The sequence below is a fragment of the Nuphar pumila genome, chromosome 2 (assembly GCF_984573655.1).
Source record: "Nuphar pumila chromosome 2, dmNupPumi1.hap1.1, whole genome shotgun sequence".
Lineage (NCBI taxonomy): Eukaryota > Viridiplantae > Streptophyta > Magnoliopsida > Nymphaeales > Nymphaeaceae > Nuphar > Nuphar pumila.
Window position 1 is genome coordinate 114,394,588 of NC_143250.1, and position 16,015 is coordinate 114,410,602.

Sequence of the window (16,015 nt, forward strand, 5' to 3'; positions counted from 1 at the left end):
CACATTTGCATCAAAAAGTTTCTCTCTCATGTCATGATAAGGAAGAGTTTTTACTCATCTCCAATATTGCTATAGACTTTGCCATTCCTTAATGACAAAATGAATTTGCTGCATTGGATGAAAACTCAGGCTTCACTTGGGTTAACACCCAAAGGTCTTTCTTGCAACAAAGAAACTCTTAATATTAGCTTCTCTTGATCATCCTTTTTCTATTGCTATTCCTTTACCTGAGCTTTAGAATTAGCAACGTTTGATTTCATACTAAGGAGCGTAGAATTAAATTTTTTATGCAACTGTCATCATCGTTCTGTGCATTATCACTATGCCATGGTTATGAGTAACTATCTCTTGGCGTCCATTATTGCATTTCTTGCTTATCCTGTTCATGTCATCAATCATTTGTTGGCAGTGTCTTATAGTTTTCAAAAGATCTTATGAAATGCAAGGATCGACATTGTTTCTTATCTTTCTGATTGATGCCTTAGATGAAATATCTTCACCACATAGGCCTTTTGCTAAGAGTTTCATTTTGTTTAGTGTTTGTAACAAAACTTGATAAACTTGCAAGCATAACCCCAGAACCAAAACTGCATGCTTATAAATGAAAGGAAGCCAGAAACTAACAAGAAATACCACTTCCATTCACCAAAATATACTTCACAACACCCCACTTCAAAGTTAATCTTGTTCCTACTAATGGAGAGAGATAGGAAAGGTATACCTAGAAATCCTAGTCCTAATCTAGAAAGCCCTAGGAAACTTTTGTACAAGTGAAAAAATGAGGGTTTAGGTGGTCTAACCACAAATATAGTTAGAATATTTAAAGAATAACAAAAAAAAGCAAATATATCGAGTTTCTAGTACTTCAATGTATCATGTGATACAGGTATGTACTATACAGTTATAGTACACCTCTAGAACATGTGATACAGTTACAGTATATTACCAATACTAGCTTCAGTTTTTTTGTTATAAATTATTATGCCTTGTTGTATGCACTTTATAAATCTGGTAACGATGGTCTGATTGCAGGAAATTGTTTTATCCATGGGTAAGTGCATCTTTTATTATCTGAATATATTTAAATATTGTATCTATCGTGGGAAATCTGCATTTACATATGAAGAGATACAATGTGTGAATTAATAATGTGTATTTTCTTTGCAGTATGGGAGGCTTAGTTGTTAAGCAGATGTTGTATCAGGCAAAGAATCATAACATCACGGACCTTATTAAGAACACTCTTGGAATTGTAAGCTATTTGTGATGGAAGATCCTGCTAGTTCTCTAAATGTTCTCCATTTATTTTGAATTCTATTATAATACATATTATCCACAATATTTCACACTTTCAGGTCTTCTATAGCTGTCCACATTTTGGCAGCAAGCTTGCAGATGTGCCTTGGCGTATGGGCCTTGTGTTTCGACCAGCCCCATCAGTAAGTATTTTTTACAATCCTGAGCTGTGGTTTCTAAATAACTCATGTTATTAACTACCGAATTTATGTTTAAGTGATTCCATCTAACTTGTTTGCCAACTTCCTCTACCTTTTCACAGATTGGAGAGCTAAGAAGCGGATCTTCAAGGCTTGTTGAGCTTAATGATTTCATCCGTTATCTACATAACCGAGAAGGGCTTGAGGTTCTCAGTTTTAGTGAGGTAAAGCCATAGTCACCTGTATCGTTAAAGGTAATTTCTCGGAGAGATATTCAAAAGTTGATAAATCACGGGAATTTAAAAATTTGAAAAAATATAAATAACAACAAAAAAGCTAAGAAAATAACAAGTTTGCATTATTTTTCTTTCAAAAATATAAAGAAACATGTTTTGAAGGTTTTAAAATATAAAAGAAACGAAAAAATAGGAAATGCGAACTTTAAAAAAAATTCTAAAAAAATATCATGATATTATCAAGATATTTTGTTTCTGGCAATATTTTGAAAATATCGCAATACATTCCTGATATTATCGGCTACCTTGAAATAGCTTATAATATTGTGATATTTTCAAAATATCAGTGATATTGGTGACAGTGGGTAAAGCTAATACTCATCATGGTTATCTTTTCAAGGTTTCCTTGCCATATTTTTGGTTTATATTCTAGTTAAAACAATTTTGCAGACCAAGGTAACTCCAATAGTTGAAGGATATGGGGGATGGGCCTTCCGAATGGAAATTGTACCAATAGAGTCAGCATATCCTGGATTTGGTGAACTTGTTGTAAGTTTTTGTTTGGTCTTGCTCATGTGCTTAAATTTGCTGTTTGCACTAGTTTGTTAGTCTTTTGCTCTTCTTTAGATTGTGTGGAAACTGCCTACATGTATATGTTATGTGGATTAGAGTTGAAAACAGGTAGGATCTGGGTGGATTGTTGTTTATCCATTAGTGGTCAAACCTTTGGAATGGGGATCTTGGTCCAGGTCCATATCCTTGCTGAATCATGTTAGAGAATGTAATGTGCAATATGTAGTTCTTATGTGTTTATGTGCTACCCCTATTTGTACATACTTTTACTATTGGTGGTATTTTTGTAAACTAGCTGTAGGGGCAAAGTCAATCATTTTTGTCTTGTAGTGTAACATGGAAGGTCGACTCCATAAGATGTATTCTTTCTCTTTCATTCTAATGAAGCTTATTCTCTTCATTGTGCTTCTTTATCTTCTTCTTGTATTTGGTATCTGAACCATATAATCAAGCTAGAGGAGTGATTTTGGGTGCTGCTGAGGAGGCTTCATCTGGAACCATCAACATACCTGCTACAGTGGTTGCTGACTTCATTTTTTGGGAAACGTGCCATATGGCAAAGTTGGCTGATGTGAGGTTTGTCTTGGGGATTCATTAGGTTATGATTTTAGAGGATTTGTGAATAAAATTCTTCTTCAATCGGATTGGTATCTGAGTTTCTAAAGATTTTTCTGTATTTTCTGGACATCAAGGCAAACAGTGTCCAGATTAGTGTCCAGATTTGAGAAAATCGCTGTCTTATTTTGCTTTTGGCTTTTGATGCCTCTATAACTGGTTTTTGAGTTAGAAGTGTGTTGGATGTGGTTTTAGCAATGGGGATTGCCATTTAATGGAGTTTTAATGCTATTTTTTGGGGTCCATTGGTGACTTTAAACTGAATTTGTTGTGTTCTTGGGTATTGGCATGCTGATATGGTTGGGTTTTGTTGAGTCTGTAGTCTGAATATTCTGAGTACTCAACTTGCAGCGTATTATGAGTTATTTTATTGGGTTTATTGCTTTTATGCCCTAAATCAAACACTTACATATTGGGATTTCTCTTGGATATGAGTTTGGCGAGGTGCTCTATTGTATTGGGCCCTATAATTCTGATATTTGGCCTCACACAACATATTGTGGTTCTGTTTTAGTGTGTTTGTTGATTTGTCTAGCATTAAAATTGTAGTTGGGGGTTGTGGTGAAGTATGGAGAAAGGAGAGGCAATCTAGATTATCCCAGTCAAATTGGACGAAGCCAATTATAGCTATTGGTCCGATTTCATGACCACTGTGGTAGAAGGAAAGGGGCTTGGTGGTTACCTAGATGGAACCATCAGCAACCCTAAGTCGACAGATAAGGCTTATGATAAGTTGTTGGGAGAGTGGAAGATGAATAATGCCAAAATCAAAGCATGAGTTCTGGGTTATGTAGAACAAAAAATTGCAGTTAACATCTCAAAGTATCAAAAGACAAAATAATTATGGGGATATTTGAAGCAAGTTTATAACTAGGAGAATTGGGCAAGACAATACCAGCTAATGCAGGAACTCAGGAGTATGAGACAAGAGAACAGGTCTATTTAGGAGTTTTATTCAGAGATGCAACATATGTGGGATGCTTTTGCACTGATGGAGAGTCCTAAAAATGTGAGAAATGTATTAAGTGTGACAAATGCCAAGACTGTCAGGCTTGTGTGGAGGTGTATGACCAATATAGAGAGACAGTTCGGTTGATTGAATTTCTCATGGATCTTCATTTTGAGTTTGATGGTGTAACGTGTACTATCCTTCATAGGACTTTCTTGCCTCCTATGACTAAGACACTTATAGCAGAGGGAACCAAATTGAAATCTCTTGGGTTTAGTCTTTCTAGAGATTCTGTGATGGCAACCACCAGGCAGACATATCGATATGGTGGTGCAAAGTTTGGAACTCCCAAGAGTGACATGAGTGGGATGCAATGCAATTATTGTAAGGAGTTGGGGCACATGAAAAAGTCTTGTCCCATGTTGAAGAACATGAAGATGATTGGAAATTCATCTGCCTCTACATCCTCTACTACAACAGTTGCAACATCTCTAGGGATGGCAGTGGATCGGGGGGAGACGGGGCCCTGCCCCACCTCGCCCTTTTTGGATAAGGGACAGAGGACATGAAATGGGGATAGAGGCAGGGATGGAGGTTAAAATCAAAACCCATGTGGGGATGGAGGCGGGGATGAACTTACGCTTTCCCCCACCCCGCCCCGTCCCCAATCCCCGTTAGTAAACCTTCCTCTCCTTCTTTAGGGATGACAGTGGACCGAGGGGAAATGGGGCCTCCCCCCATTTAGACCGGGGATGGAGGACATGAAACAGGGACGGAGGTTAAAATCAAAACCCGTGTGGGGATGGAGGGCAGAATTTTGAGACGGGCAGGGGTGGAGACCTTGTCCCCCGCCCCCGCCCCGGTCCACTGCCATCCATAAACATCTCTTTGCACAGTCTGCTATCTCTACATCGTCCACTCCTTTTGGTACCTCTGGTTGTGCATTCACGTGTATGGAAGCAAACTAAACCTCTTGAGAATCCCATTGTGTATAGGCAATTAGTTGGGAGCAGTGTTATTAAAAATGCGCCTTGAGGCGCAAAAGGCGTGCCTCGCCTTGAGGCGAAGAAGAAGAAGCTCATATTTTTCTATTGCCTATTGGTTGTTGCTTTATAGGACATTATATTTTTCAATTATATAATTAGTTTTTCAGTTATGTAATCAGTTTCTTAGTTTTTCAATTATATAATTAGCTTCTTATTAAGTGCATCATGAATTATGTATTATTCTTTTCATGTTCTGCTAGACATGAGTTAAAGGCCTATCCTAGTGCCGATTTTGAAGGAGTTTCCCTCGATCCTCATTTTGTGTATTTTTAGGAGATTCTTTGATATCTTGGAAGAGAAAGGCAATAGAGAATTGCTCTTTCCATTGTTGAGGCCAAGTATAGGGCTATGACCCAAATTACTGCAGAGATTATGTGGTTGAGATGATTGCTTGAAGACATGGGGATCAAGATTGGTGAGGGAACTCCACTACATTGTGACAATCAAAGTGCAATCCGATTAGCTAATAATCCAGAATTTCATGAGAGGACTAAACATATTGAAATTGGCTGTCATTTCACTAGATCAGGAAGGAGTTATTTCTTTGATATATGTTGGGACGTCTCACCAAATTGTAGATTGTTTCACTAAGAGCTTGTCCTGTAAATTTTTTCAAACATTCCTTTCCAAGATTGATATGATTAGATTTGCATGATCTCAAGCTTGAGGGGGAGTGTTAGAGAATGTAATGTGCAATATGTAGTTCTTCTGCTGTGCTACCCTTATTTGTACACTCTTATTATTGGGGTATTTTTGTAAACTAGCAGGGACAAAGTCAGTCATTTTTGTCTTGTAGTGTAACAAGGGAGGTCGACTCCCATAAGATGTATTCTTTATCTTTCATTCTAATGAATCTTATTATCCTCATTGTGCTTTTCTCCCTTCTTTTTCTTGTATAAATCTAAATATGTACTTTCATCCCGTGTCGGGTCTTGTCAGGGTAGTAACGAGCATCACGAACCTGTCTAATCAAGATAGAATCAACTGGGCCTTTTTACATTGGAAAAAAAAGATCAGCCTGTCTCTGATCTAGATCCAGCTCAGATCTTCATATATTGGGACCTGGAACAAAATTGTTAGTTGCAGTATCTAATGGGACGTTTGCAGCTCCAGCTCGAATGTGCAAATAGATGATATTTTTTTCTGTATCTCAAAATATGGTTAGTTTCTGGTAGGACCTCCATTCACATTCACTTGATATTGTTGCTAATATAGGGGCTCAAGGCAAACAGAGAGAAGGCTGCAACGACATCTTTTTCCCTACACTTGATTAAGATTCTTCTGGGTCTTATGAAAGTTGAATGTGTTGGACTTAGGGTTCCTATGGTTTCTGCCTAACCACAAGCCAATCATGAGCCATCTGCTACTTTGTTGTTTCCTCCATCTCCAGGCACCTGAACACTAATGACCCATTTCACCTTGCAAATGTTGCTCTCTCTCTCAGCTTTTAAACTGTTTGTATTTCCATGAGAAGTGTTCTCCACAGATATGAGGACTTATGCTGGCTCTCAGGTAGAAGGGGGGAAAAAGGCCTCGTATTTTCTTTAGATGTTATCTTTAGTTGCTAAGACTGACAGTGTATATGTGAGTGGTATTAAGCATTAAGATATCTCTGTTGCATTATTGACTTGATGTATTGATAGTTAACAACTGAATACGAGTACTTGAATCTACTGGATTTTCAGAAGAAAAGACTTGAATATGCAGAACATACAAAAAGCTGTAAAAATTCAGGAAAAAAGGTTTCTGTTGTGAACTATTTGTATCTAGCTCTCACTCTGAAAACCGTAAATTTTGCATGCACCTGCCTTTTAATAGTTTTGAATAGGAAGAAAAGATGCATTTGAAGTGGATGATACCTGCATGTGAATAGTTGCATGTCTTTCTATAGTGTCTATGTTTGCTTTCTTCTTCACCTTTTTTTTTTTTCTGAAGCATTCAATACTTTTATTGGATGATTCATATTTTATACTTTATCTATCATAAACTATGGCTTTTCATATTGATTTTAGATCTGTTAAAATTTAGGACACGACTGTTTTCATTATTTATAGTTGTTGACTCTGTTGTATATGTGCTGCATTATTTAGCTTCATTAATAGTCACCATTATTTTTTATGTTTGCGATTTTTATAATACATTATACTACACTACTAATAAGAACAAATACTTTAGTTAATCTTAGCCTACACTACTATTTTCTTGTAATTATGATGAGTTATAGTGCACATTTTACAAAATTGACTACAGCTGATATGGTTGACTGTGTATGTGAAGTCATTGAAGAATTTTAAATTGTTAAAAGTCTATTTTGCCTACCTGCTGCAGTTGCTATTGCCCGATCCAACTAGATTCTGTTGGTTTATGAAAGGAACATCAGGTTTATGTGCTGCTTCGTTAAAGCAAACAACTTAACTGAATTCCAACTATGGACCTAGAGCTGGCAAATATATATTATGAATATGCTTCCTAACATGGCTAGACTTAGTTTACTTATCAGCTTTTTCTGGTTTTGTCATCGTTTCTGCACTACTTCTGGCTTTTCTGCTGTTCCATTATATGGTCTGCGTAGTGTATACCAATGATTATCCCTGCTGTACACATCTGTGGAATTGTACTCTGACAACTGCTCACTGTCGGTAATGTCCTTGAGGCATGGCATTCATCCCTTATAAGCTGTTTAACTAGTATTTTGTAAGAAAAATACTAATTGCACTTTGGGAATTAAAGACCTGATATAATTTGTGGATAGGACTGGTAAGCGAACCAAGCTTTGTGCAACTCAGCTTGGTTTGGATTAGTAACGCTCTCATTCCAGCTTGTGAAATAAGTGGGCTTGTGTTGAGTTCAACTATCTTGTTTTATGGTCACGTCATGTTTAATAAGCCAAACTTGAACAAGACCGAGCTTGTCTCAGCTCAGTTGGGCACACACAGGCTGGTAGAGTAAAATCTGTGTTATGATGTATCGTATAACATTCACAGAGGAATTGATTGTTAGGCCTCGCTTATATACAATATGTTGGGGGGCTTAATTTTTTTTAGCCTTTGAAAAACAAAATGTTCTTTTGCAAATAAAACGTGGAATTTAAAATTTTCTTCACTTTGTCTTTCTTATGAAAGATATATATTTTTTTAGACAAGCTTGGTTGGGCTCAACTCAATAGTGGATAATCTGCATTCTGTAATATAGAAAACTGTCGTTGTATAGAAAATCAAATGAAATTCCTGAATTTGCTCATTCATAACTGTCACCTATTCTGTGTAGTTTGTGTTGTGTTTTGTTTGAGGATGCTTTCAAGGTATTGAGAAATCTCTTGAATTTTCTGTGACTTTTGGCGAATCATTATTAAAAAAAAACTGAACAAGAATTGTATATTTCTTCTGTGAATCCTATTCATATACTCTTTTCTTTTTGGTGAACGGTTCAGGTTTTAGAGGCCACTGATCACATCAATTCATGCAAGCCAGTTAGTCGCTCAGATCCATCCTATGTGGAGACGCTGGAATTTCTTCTGAAGATAAAAGAGAAGGCAAATATTAGATAAAAATATGGCTATGGTGCACCAAGCATGATTTGTTGGTTACTGGTGCTTGTTGCATTATGTGTATAGAGAATTATAATTCCTTCATTTGTTGCTTTTTGTATGCGATGCTGGCATACATGTAAGTCTATGTAAGCATGTAAATCTGATGTAAACTATTCCTTTGATGTACGCTTCTGTATAATGATCATCCCAAGTGTAGCTTTTTTTTTTTTTTTTCCTGATAATTGGGGAAAACCACTTCACTCACTCGGACTTTACTCAATGGCAAGCTCATTGGTATAAAAAACGCTAGGTTCCCTTTGCCCACCAGGCAGTACATCCAACTTCAGCCTCGTGGCAAGGGACCCACACCTATGGCGTTTTCACACTGCTATCAAGAACAAAATCTTTTGAGTATTGAACCCTTCCATTGGCTGTTGGGGGCGTTTGTTACACTCCCACCCATGGGAAGCATTCATGAGAGGTGTGAACATGTTCTCATAGAAAAAGGGGACTTTGCATCTAATGAGTAGGCTGCACTACCTCTTTCTCATACGTGAGACTGACTGTAAGTATCCTAACGAATAACTTTATGAGTGGCTTTAGAGGGAATAACGACTATGTCCACCTTGTATAGGCTTATCTTATGGGCGACCCTTCTTCCTTATGTCATCACTCAACTAAAGCCATATGATGTGTTGACACAGTCTCAGACAGTGAGGGAATCATTCTACGGAAAATGACTGTACTATGCGACAAAAATGGTAGCATTTTTTGAAAAGCTCTATATTTTTTGAAAATCTGCTCGGTGTTCAAAACCGTAAATGTTTAGTTTTAAATGGACCATTTTAACCTTTGCACATTGGACCTCTTGATGTTCGCATGATATATCGGTCCGCTTGTTAGCTATTGCAAACACTCACTTAAATGTAGATTCACATATTTTTTTTATCATGAAGTTTACATAACTATATTTGTGAACTTCATGTAGAAGTTAGCAAATATTTCGCTAAATTCACATATATTGTACGAAGATTGCATGATCAAATATTCAAACTTTTACTAAAATCTAGAAACTTTATAAATATTTTATTAAATTCGTATATATAATTTAAAGTTTACATAGGGTTGTGTGGATATCATTTAAGTAACTGATCCTTAAGAAGATCTGCAAATAAATGGATATCTACACATAATATGTTGTGAAGTTTCATGAAATTTACATGCACGTTGAATCATATATAAAGGCAATTTTTTTTATTTTATTTCTTTGCTTGCATGTTTCGGGAAATAGCCCTAACCCTTTTCCTCTAGAACCCTCAACATTTTTTCTCTTTTCTTACGATGATTCTTGTAAAAATTTTTAGTTGTTTTTTGACGAGATTGCAATATCCTTCACATCACATCGAGTTCTCAGGTTAGGTCGAAAGGTGAGTTCCATAACCTCTTGTGTATTTGTGTTATTTCATTCTGAACTTTTTATTTTGTTTGTAGATATGAGTGTTTGATAGCCTCATGTTTTGTTGTTGTTGTGAATGTTTTTTATATGTTTTCATGTATTTTATTTAATATTTTCTACCAGTTTTACTTTTTAGTGTTTACTATATTTAGGGTTTTCTTATAGTAATGCTTTGCAAAATGTATATTTATTAAGATATGTTTAATGAATTGCTTCTTTACTTTTTGTATTTATCTAGGGGTTTTGAATGAACTGTTTCAATATCTTATGTATATCTTAGGTAGTTCGTGATGCATACTTATAAATATAAAAGAAAATATAGCAACAGAAAGGGATCCAAACCCCATCTCCACCTTCAAGTAGGGACCTAGTTGTGTTGCTTGAGGTATAGTCAATATCTCGAGTTATATGTATACACTACCAGTAATATAATTTTATGTATGTATTTATATTCATTTTTCAATTGGTGATGAAAATAGGTTATCGATATAGAAAGCAAAAGGTCATCAGAATCAAAAGAGCATGAATTTTACAAAGAAACTTTATTGGCAAGTGATGTAAGTGTTAGGTTTGTACATTAGCTTTTTTGATCCTTTGTTACATTTACATGTACACTTATTTGGATTTAATAAGAATGTATCACATATTGCTCTTATGTAGTATCTAGAAAGATTCATAGAAATACTTGAAGTGGCTCACAAGGATATGACAAATGAAAGGAAAATGTCAAAGACCATTTACCTTACCTGATATTTCTCTATAAGTTTTGAAAGCGAGGTTTCTGATGTTTTCTATCGACTAATAGAAACTAACTGGTAAACATTAAATATTCATAGCAAATGGTCAAAACTAAAGGGATGCAAGATGAGGCTCATGGATGCTTGGAGACTGGTGAAATATTGAATCATTTCTTTGAATCTGATAAGGAATCCGTTAAACAACTTTGAATACTTAGAAAACATAAATTTGCATATGCATAACTACCTTAAACTCGATTTATGTTATAGATCTTAATTCTTATCAACTGAGACAACCAACACTGGGTTTTTTAAAAAATGAATATGAATATGAATGAGTTCAAACTATACAATTCCATGAGCTACACAACTAATGCAGATAAGAACATCAAAATACTAATATGATAACATTACTTATTCAATAATGTGTTGATTGCTCTCTTGTACTCTATAGGTTTAATGTTGGCATTGCATATTCATTTTTTGCAGCATGGTTTGGTTATGATTGTTACACTGATTGAATGACATGTGCCATGGACGGTATTCCTCAACAAGAAAATGGGTAATTATTTTACATATATTTGTTAACTCAATTCATATATGTATATTTTTTTGACTTGGTATATGATTGTTATAGGTTTGATTGTGGTATATTTATTATGTTGTATATGTAATGCTTGAGTAGAAACAAAGATTTGAACTTCACGCATGTACGTGTTTATATGTGATATTTTGTTAAGTTTTTTAGATGTAATCATGTATCAGAGTACATGAATCGTATGATTCAATTCTATAAATTCATGACAAAGAAGACAGCTTTAGAAAATGCCAAAAAGAAGGCTGAAGAGGAGGCAAAAAACCAAAAAAGACCGCAATAAAATAAAAATTGTCTAAAGGAAAAAAGGTAGAGGACGAACAATGAGGTGTCGTAGGATGAGACATCAGATAATGAGGTGTCAGATGACAAGTTCTCAAAAGCTGAGCTTTGAATAATTTTGGAGACTATTAGTTGATTACTAGTGTAAAACATTGGATGTAAATTTGATAGATTATTGAATGTAAATGTATTGGTCATTGTAGATAATTAAGTCATTGAATTGTGTATCTGCTACAAATTAAATTTGAATTGAGCAGGTGAACTTGAATATAATAAGTGAATTATATAAATACTCTAAATTTGAATTGATCAGGTGAATTTAAATGTAATAGGTGAATTATGTAAATGATGTAAATTTAAATTGAGTAGGTAAAATTGTTAATTATGGGAAAGATGAAGTTTACAAAAAAAGATTTGTAAAACATGACCAAGATTTGCAAGTATTGGTCATTTTTCGCAAATCTTTCTTGTAGACTTCCTCATCCTAGTAGTTTTGATCATTTTTGCTAATATTTTTTGCGGAATTCCTCATCTTGGCAAATTAACAGTTTTAGTTGTTCAATTTAAATTTACAATATTTACATAATTCACTTGTTACATTCATATTCACCTACTCAATTCAAATTTATAACATTTACACAATTCACTTGTTACATTCAAGTTCACATGCTTATTTCAAATTTAATTTATAAAAAATGCACAATTCACTTGTTACAATCAATTTTACCTGCTTAATTCAAATTTACAGCATTTACACATAACATATTGTACATAACATCTAGAAATTATAAAACATATTATACAAAACATCAGATATTAAAAGAACATCAATAACTTTAAAAAAAATGTCATATATATATATATATATATATATATATATATATATATATATATATATATATACACAATCGAAGATGAAAGCCACTGTTGTTTATGCGTCAGGTGCGCTCATTGGTTCTAAATGACCTGATCCTTGTTAGCAATAAGGTTAGCTTGAGTGTGTATAATGAACTCTTTTGCTTGAAGTAGCGATTTCAGCTTATGTAAGAGTCAACTGGTCATCCATTCCACTTGTTGTCCTTACGTGCTTTAGACTCCTCCCCCAAAGTTTCTCCTTCTCAATGGCCTTATTTATGGAGGAACTACTTGCAAACTGAGGTTGACAACAACTACATCCTCATCATCACAGACACATACCATGGATGATACGCTGATGATTTGGTCAGCTTTGCACCAGTCTTTAAGTTCAAAGAGGAAGCTCGTGGGGTAATCCTTCGTCCTGTCCTTCATTGCGTACATGATTGTTTTGTTAAGTGCACAGGGGAGACTAAGTAGTTGCGGAACAAAATCAAACTGCTGGACCACTCGGTTGGCCATTTGAGGCACAACTTCATTCATGTTGTGCAACCAAATATCCCTCATTGCGATGTCCTTCGCTTGCACAACTACATTTAAGTGGTCCTCCTCCTCTGTGTCTTTGTAAGGGTACCACGTTACCTACAAACCAAAGTTTCATTTGTGGTTAGTCCTATATCACATTATTTATAAAAAAAATATAGGACATTGTTTGAAGAATACTTACATATGCTCTGATCAGCCCGTATAATGATGCAACACAATGGTCCCTTCTCACAGGAGGACTCAATGCTCTTTAATCATGACTTTTTTTTTGTTGTGTGACCGACTCCACATTGCAACACGTTAAAATTCAAGAAAACAGTCACGTCTCAGGAGCCTTTAAATGGACATGTGCTCCCATATCTAAGCATGCAAATAATAAATATCTTCAACAATATTAATACACAGTATAATATATCAACAATGTTAAATAATGTTTGAATATAATAAAAAAATAAATACCTCCAACAAAACTAACATGTCAACCATGTTTCTTCTTTCATGTCTCACGCTACTCAAACTTTTATATAGATTACAAGTGAGGTTGCTTCCCATGCATATTCACCGGCGCGATTCAGGTCTTGCAACAATTGAATGTATTAGTTGTAAATCGACTTCATGCCAGTAATGATGAATACACATGTGCCAAAAAAATAGAGCAAGAATGCTCTCATCTCCATGTTCAACCTAGCACCGTCATTCCCTCCAACACATGATAGCTTCCCTTTCATTCTCCTCGCCTTGCTGGGGTCATAGTGGTTCCTTAACCATGATAACTTCAGCCTTTCACATTCTAACACATTCTTATCCGTTTGTAGATAAACACCATAAATGCACTTAAAATCTCTCCACCGATGTGCACTCATTGGATCTTCATGACACTTAAATCTGATGATTCGTTTCATATCCTTCAATGTGATGGTTATCTCAATATCACTGAACTGAAATGTATTGGTTGAAGGATTCCATAGCTGCACAATGGTCTCTAAGATATTGTGATTGATGTTTCATGGTGTGATCTCCAAGAATTTTAAAAAATGTATTTGATCCAACAAGTCATTTGCATCCTCTGTTAGTGTTACGAACCACACATGTGTTTGAAACCAGTAGAACCAATGTATGTAGCTTGTTGGATCCTCTGAATCTTGAGATTGCGTATCCTACAATCATAATTAATTTTAATGAAATCAGTCAAATTAATCATTTAATCACACATATATAATATTTTAAAGATTAAAGTGCAATATATATATGATAATTTTATCATTGATTAAATATAAAATTGACAATAATTGCAAACATCTTACAAACATGTATATACAAAATAATAAATCAATAAAGTACTTCTTCATGAGCACCAAAACTTGTTCCCTGTTACGACCCCCTCCTCAGAGCACCAGACCTTATTCCTCGCTGCATTCGATCATGTACACTCTCCACCGCAACCTCAACCTTTGGTTGATCATATGATCCACTCACTTTCACTTCTTGAGAACCCTCACTCACCTTCACTTTCTGAGGACCCTCACTCACCTCAATTTCTTAAGCGCCATTCACATTAACCTCAACCTTAGGGTTTACATCCTCCCCTTGCTAAGGTATTATCTTCATCTCACCACTGCCACTATAAGTGGCCATGTCTCCGATTTCCTCTATCTAGAGATTGATGTAAGCAACAACCTTAGAGTTAACCAATGGGTGAAACTTTTTCACCATTGAGTCCCCCTTCCTCTCTCCCTCCTTGAATGCTTCCGAGATGGGAGATAAGACCGTGGCCACATACTTGTTAACAAATTTTGTACATTCATCCTTAGATTTGGGCCATAATGCAAGTGTTTGTTGTTGTTTAACTTTTATTAAAGGTGTTAAATTGTTGCGAGTTTAAGCATAGAAGTTTGGGTCTCAATTTATCGATGATGCATTTTTCTGTGAAAAATGTTGAACACTCAAGATTTTGGCCATGGAGCATGCTCTCTCTCTACGCATGTGTCAAGCCTACTTCATACTTCATAGTATGAACTATCATCTAGTATATAAATTTTTTTTTTGCTTTTTCTATTGTGTTCCAACATTATAAGATATTGTGGGTGTGACCCCCTTCAAGTCAGTATTCTCAGTCATCATATTAAATAAATTTAAAATTTTCTACAATAACAATACAGAGAATATAGATAATCAAGCAGGCAATGGAGACAAGGCATAGGCTATTGAAAAAATATTACAAAAAAAAAACAAAAAAACCTATAAAAAATTAAACCGTTAAGGAAACAACTAAAAGAAACAAAGTGTGTGGCCTAATCATTTTTATAATACTAGATATACAACATATAATCACACATACACTCACACACAAATGATTTAATCAAAGAAAAAAATGTAATATGCAAAGATAATTAAAAAACTATGCAATTCTCCCAAAAACATAACTTATGCCAATGTTTAAAAAAAAATGATTCAAGCTACAATTTAAAAAAATTAACAGGTTCAACCCTTAAAGATGTGTTTACCGAAAATACTCACTGTTGATGACTTTCATCGATGAATTACCACCTATGATTCGTCAAAAATAGTCGTCAAAAATTGTTGTTGAGGGGAAGCACGTGGGGACCACAAAAAACCTTAGTTTATGCAAAAATGACCTTAGGATGCGACAATCAGTTTTTTTTTATAATGAAAAAAATTCACATTTAATGCTCGTACAAAAAATTGTAAACTAGCATATTCGCAATGATATGATTTGAGAAGTTAGTACCTAATTTGCAGACTTCTTGAGGATCATAAGAAGTTCACATTGTATCCCATGAAATTCGTATTATACATGCAAATTTAGTAAAATATTTGCAATGTTACGATATATTAACATAAAGTTCACATTATATCTTTAGAATTTTATGTTATATATGCAAATTTAGTATGATATTTGCAAAGTTTCTAGGAGGTTCACGAATATAGTTATGTGAACTTCGTGAGGTTCACAAAAAAAACATGTGAATTTACATTTAGGCGAGTGTTTGTCATAGCCGATATATCGTGCAAACCTCAAGATGTCCACTGTGAGAAGATTAAAATGGTCCTTTTGAAGCTAGACATTTGTGATTTTGGATATCGGACTAATTTTTAAAAATTATAGGGTTTTTTTGAGAAACACATCATTTTTGTGTAC

At 34.9% G+C, this 16,015-nt stretch overlaps 1 protein-coding gene across 3 annotated transcripts in view; it reads left to right on the forward strand.

The window, feature by feature from the left end:
- The window catches only part of LOC149846815 (alpha/beta-Hydrolases superfamily protein), a 28,202-nt gene extending 19,616 nt beyond the window's left edge, over positions 1 to 8,586 (forward strand). The window contains exons 6-10 of one of the 3 annotated variants that reach the window (XR_016430319.1): positions 1,168 to 1,252; positions 1,356 to 1,439; positions 1,559 to 1,690; positions 2,123 to 2,221; positions 8,286 to 8,586. Coding sequence is in view for 1 of the 3 variants with exons in the window: in XM_089996595.1 (XP_089852721.1) it covers positions 1,168 to 1,252; positions 1,356 to 1,439; positions 1,559 to 1,660; positions 2,123 to 2,221; positions 8,286 to 8,402 (487 nt within the window). In the remaining 2 variants the exon portion in view is untranslated. Of the gene's footprint in view, positions 1 to 1,167; positions 1,253 to 1,355; positions 1,440 to 1,558; positions 1,691 to 2,122; positions 2,222 to 8,285 lie in introns of those variants that run through there. The other 2 variants (XM_089996595.1, XR_016430320.1) reach the window with 2 other exon arrangements.
- Positions 8,587 to 16,015: the final 7,429 nt, after the last annotated feature.